The 4,613-nt window shown below is 38.6% G+C and overlaps 1 protein-coding gene across 1 annotated transcript in view; it reads right to left on the reverse strand.

Moving 5' to 3' along the window:
• Window positions 1–4,613, reverse strand: part of LOC107093092 (E3 ubiquitin-protein ligase SMURF2-like) — a gene marked incomplete at its 3' end in the record, with an annotated part of 78,590 nt that overhangs the window by 23,517 nt on the left and 50,460 nt on the right. The window contains exon 5 of the mRNA XM_015387919.1: window positions 3,479–3,612. Within this exon, the coding sequence (XP_015243405.1) occupies window positions 3,479–3,612 (134 nt within the window). The remainder of the gene's footprint in view (window positions 1–3,478; window positions 3,613–4,613) is intronic.

Below are 4,613 nucleotides of genomic sequence, written 5' to 3' on the forward strand. Positions count from 1 at the left end.
AGTTTTAAAATTTAGCATGTTTTCATACATTATTTGTTATGCATGTGTCTAAATAACAAAGATTGTAGTTAGCCAAGTTCTCGCCGTAAAGCAAGACCGACTCTCGCGATGCACGAGACTTCTGAGCCTGTGGGTGCGGGCCGAGGGCTCCTGCAATTGCAAGTGCGGTATTTCCCCTACAGACCACCAGGGCAGCCGAGAAAACCTTTGTTCGACCTGAAATTACTCATTTAATCATCCAAAACGTTATGGAACACATTAATTAACTGAAAAATGTTGCATAGTATGCCTTTAAAGGTTTGGTGTAGAAGCAGCTCAAATTTTTCACCATAGAGGCATCTACCTCTCCCTGATCAGAGCAACTGGTTAAAACTTTAGGATGTCTGGGCTCTTTTTTTTTTTTTATCCCAAGAAGTCTGATTTAAATGCATATCAAACTATTGACATATTTCTTTGTAATTATATATAATTTCCCATTGTTCTAATAAGGGGGTCTGCAAGCCTTGGTTTTTAAAGTGGCTCTTCATGACATTTGACCAAAATTATAAAGTCCTCCTTATAAAATGCCTGTTTACTAATTCATGTTATATTTGGATTAAAAAGGTCAAAACTAAAAATACCAGGAGTTAATTTCCTCATTCAGATCTTTTTTTTCTTTTCTCATCTGGCTACAAACAGCATTTTTCTTTTCCATGACATACGGAACATTTTAATCAGGAACGTTTGACTGTTTTCTCATCAAAGAAATTACATTTTCTATGTTTAAAACCTAAAGGTATTCATTTTTAAAACCGTTAATTCAGTGGGTGTTAATAAAAACCAGACAAGTGGGAATGAAAAATGTCTTTGGATTGTAGAGGTTGCTGACCACCGATCTAAACTGGACAGAAAAGTGGAAGTGTTCAAGAGGTTTGAATACTTTTGTACTAAAATACTTAAGCTGTCATATGGACCAAAAGAAGAACAATAGAATTTATGCAGTTATACATAAATGTTATAGTTGAGCAAAGACACTGCAATTATACACAAACCTTTCAGTCAATGCAAGGTCATTTGTGGAGGGACGGAGCGGCAACTGACGGTAAACGCAGGAAAAACAAGAGTGACAAAAAAACCACAACAGAGAAAGAAAACTACAAATCTAAGCTTAAACATAAATAGCTGTACAATTATGTATGTCTGTGCAAAATGACCGGTTGTCTAGATCTGCAGACGGAGATGGAGGTTAGTCACAATGGCATTTCGTTTGTGTGCGGGGGTGTGTGTGTGTGTTTGTGCTCACACACATTCTGCCCCTTCATGGACGGGACTGGAGGGGAAACCAAGGGGCGAAGTATAGGGCAAGTCAAAAAATGCAAAAAGCAAACCACTCGCAGCTGTTGCTCAAAGTTCAGGTTTCCTGTGTCGTTTCAGGAAAACAGTGTCAGGAGTTTCTAGGAAAAGGTTTGGGATTCTTTCCCGGGTTCAGCCGACGGGACCGCAGGCCCTCAGAGCAGGTACCGGCCCACCAGCGCAAAATAACCTCCAGACTGCTGCGTTGCAGCTAAATCTGTCCGGGCCTTGCTTTTATAAGAGGACATTTACTGAAGCCTCCGTCTCATTTACCCGGCTCGCCTCTGACATGAGACATTTTTACTGTAATTGCAGGGTGATGCTGAGCGGCTCTTCCTGTTTCTGGCAGAAAACAGAGGGCCGAATGACCCCCCCCTCCCTACACATTGCAGTCAGACCAGCTGAGCAGGACGGGACTTTAATGCCATTTTCCTTGAATATCCAGTGTGATTGTTTTTAAATCAACAAAGCAAATGTGAAAATAAAAAAAGATAACCAGAAGAATGCAGTGTTACATGTGGCTTTAAGAAACATATTTTCTGCAGGATTTAAATCTTTTATGGGAGGAGAAAGAGCACCTGATGGCTGCAGAACTTCAGTTTGGTGGGAAAAGGGAACATAATCCACGCCTACAGATCACAAATAAGCACAGCTATTTAACTGCAATGCAAACAATATTAGTGGCAGAGCGAGACTTCTCCTGGAGGATTTCTTTGGCTGATATTTGCTCTGTTTTCTGGTATTGGCGTCTCTATTGGCCTCATAAGTGTGTTCAGTGACCATGTCATGAGATCATGTGGAGTGAAAGCATTGTCACTCCTCTGCATTTGCTATGGAGCTAATTTATTCAAAACATGGTGTTTAACCTGAAATTAAATAATTAGAAACTGAAGTTTTTTGTAAAAAAAAAAAAAAAAAAACTTTTTTAAAACAGTTATTTTTTAAACTGCAAAGATTTGAATCTTCCCAACAGGGAATGCCTATTAAACACGTGTGAGAGCGTGCACGAGCCCATTTCTCCTCGTGCACGCTCTCTTCAAAAGTCGCAGCTTGCATCACTCATACAAACTTACTTTACAAAAAAAGATTTCCATTTTTTCCATGATGTCAGACTCACCACCAGTAACGGAAAATGGGGACGAACACGTAAACATGTCACCAGAATAATTGAAAATTAGGAGGACCACTTATTTTGATGATCCAGGTGGATCATCAAAATAAGTGGTCGCTAATCACTTAGTGGTCGCTAATCGCTAATCTGCTTTTATACAGATTAGCGATGAGGTTTTTCAATTATATACAATAATAATCTGGGCTGAAACAATTGCTCGGATTAATTGTGATCATTGAAATAATCGATTTATCGTCAACTGGATTATAAAACATGCCTTTAGCTGACAGAGCAAGCCAGTTAGAGCAGTAATTATATCAAAACTATTAAAAAATATATTATAATTTTAAATTTAAGATAGAAATATTTTTTTGTCTGTCAATATGCTCTTTCCAGAACTCCTCAAGTGGGAAGGTTTTAGTTTCACTTTGTTTCATTTCATAAAAAATCTTTAAGGAGTGTCTGGCTACCCGATTATTAATCGAAAAAATTATCAAGAGATTAATCAATTTGCAAAATAATCATTAGTTGCAGTCCTAGTAATAACATCAGAATATTGTAATAGTTCTGTAATAAGAGCAAATAGAAGTTTAATTTAATTTTAAAAGCTTCAAATATATAACTTAACACCCCATTTGTTGGGGAATTTTCACTTAAAACACGTCGGATTTACACAGATTACAAATCTCATTTGGTTCCTAGCTAAAACAAACACTGTCAAAAAAAAAGACTTTATTCTAAAGTTACATTCACACGAGATTCGAAAAATCACTGAGAGCAAACATTGAGAGAATATCCATTACTTATAGTGTTCCAATAGGAGGCTGGTTCTGTGCCTGGTAATTAGTACTAATAATGTTCACCTCATTTATGAGGCTTACAATAATGATCTTCTTTCAGTTGCATCCTTATAAGCTGTATTATACTCTAAAAATCCTCATGATACACTGAAGATGCTTTGCAACATACATGTGATGCAGGAGTAAACGGTATAAGATTCAGTTGTTTCTGCTGTAAGGTTTCTCTAATACTTACAGCCCGTGTCTTTAAGGCGGTTGATGGCGTTAGACAGCAGGCGGACACAGCCCAGGAACCCTGCCCCTTGCTTCTTATGAATCTTCTTGTGATTCCAAACACTGATGGTGATTGAATCCGATTTCCCGATGTACCTGAGGAGAAACAGAGGATAAATAACTCTTTTTTCACAAATCACATTAAGATGAAGATTAATGATCCAAGGACAGCGAGTTGGGAAGTTCCATCATGAATTTCATTCAGGATATCCCTGCCACGCCACCTCCACAAACAACGCTCTGCATCAAGGATGCCAGCTGACACGTCAGGGGAACAATCCAGGAGGAGTGAGTGAGGGTGCATGTGTACGTCTGACCCTGAGCATCTCAGTGTGTGACTGAGCAAGAAAAGTTTGAATCTTTAAATCCTTTTTACATTCCTAGCAGCACTGCCCAGAAAAAGCATGACAGGACTGGAGGAAGAGAGATAAAGAGCAGCAGTTAAACTCTGTTCAAAGACTCACCTCCTCTGCTTTTCCCACTAAGCTACCCTGAAGATGAGACTGGTGCTAACTTCCCAACTCTTTGGCCTCTTTTTAGGTTTATACTGCAAAAATGACAATATTCATACAGCTGATATCAACTTCCTTCATGGAGCAATCAATCCTGATCCAGATTGTGCATATAAAGGTTATGATGTAAAACTGTGTCGCTACGCCGCAATAAATGTCATTTAATCGCTGCGCAAATATGGAAACAAAGGCAATAAAAGAAAGGTCAAGCAAACAGAAGAGAAAGGAAATTATCTGAGGCTGCCTTTGTTGGTCAGAAAAGTACCAGACCAACTGAAAGGTTTAGTGGAGGATTTCCTTTTTCCAGGTGGATCCTAAAAATAAGTGGTCTTCTTAATTGTCAATCATTTCTGTGATATGTTTACATAAGGCCGTCCTACGTGCTCGTCCCATTAGCTATCTTTTTCGTAGAAAAAATGTCTACGAAGTGGACCTGAAGAACATTTCCAGAATTAAAGGACTAATGTCTCAGCATGATCTGGAAAAACTAATCCATGCATTTATTTTTAGTCGAATCGATTACTGCAGTGGTTCCCAAAGATTTTCTTCTGGGCCCCCCTTTGGATTAAAATAAAATTTCCACGC

This window comes from Cyprinodon variegatus, unplaced genomic scaffold (genome assembly GCF_000732505.1).
Source record: "Cyprinodon variegatus isolate N-32 unplaced genomic scaffold, C_variegatus-1.0 Scaffold407, whole genome shotgun sequence".
NCBI lineage: Eukaryota > Metazoa > Chordata > Actinopteri > Cyprinodontiformes > Cyprinodontidae > Cyprinodon > Cyprinodon variegatus.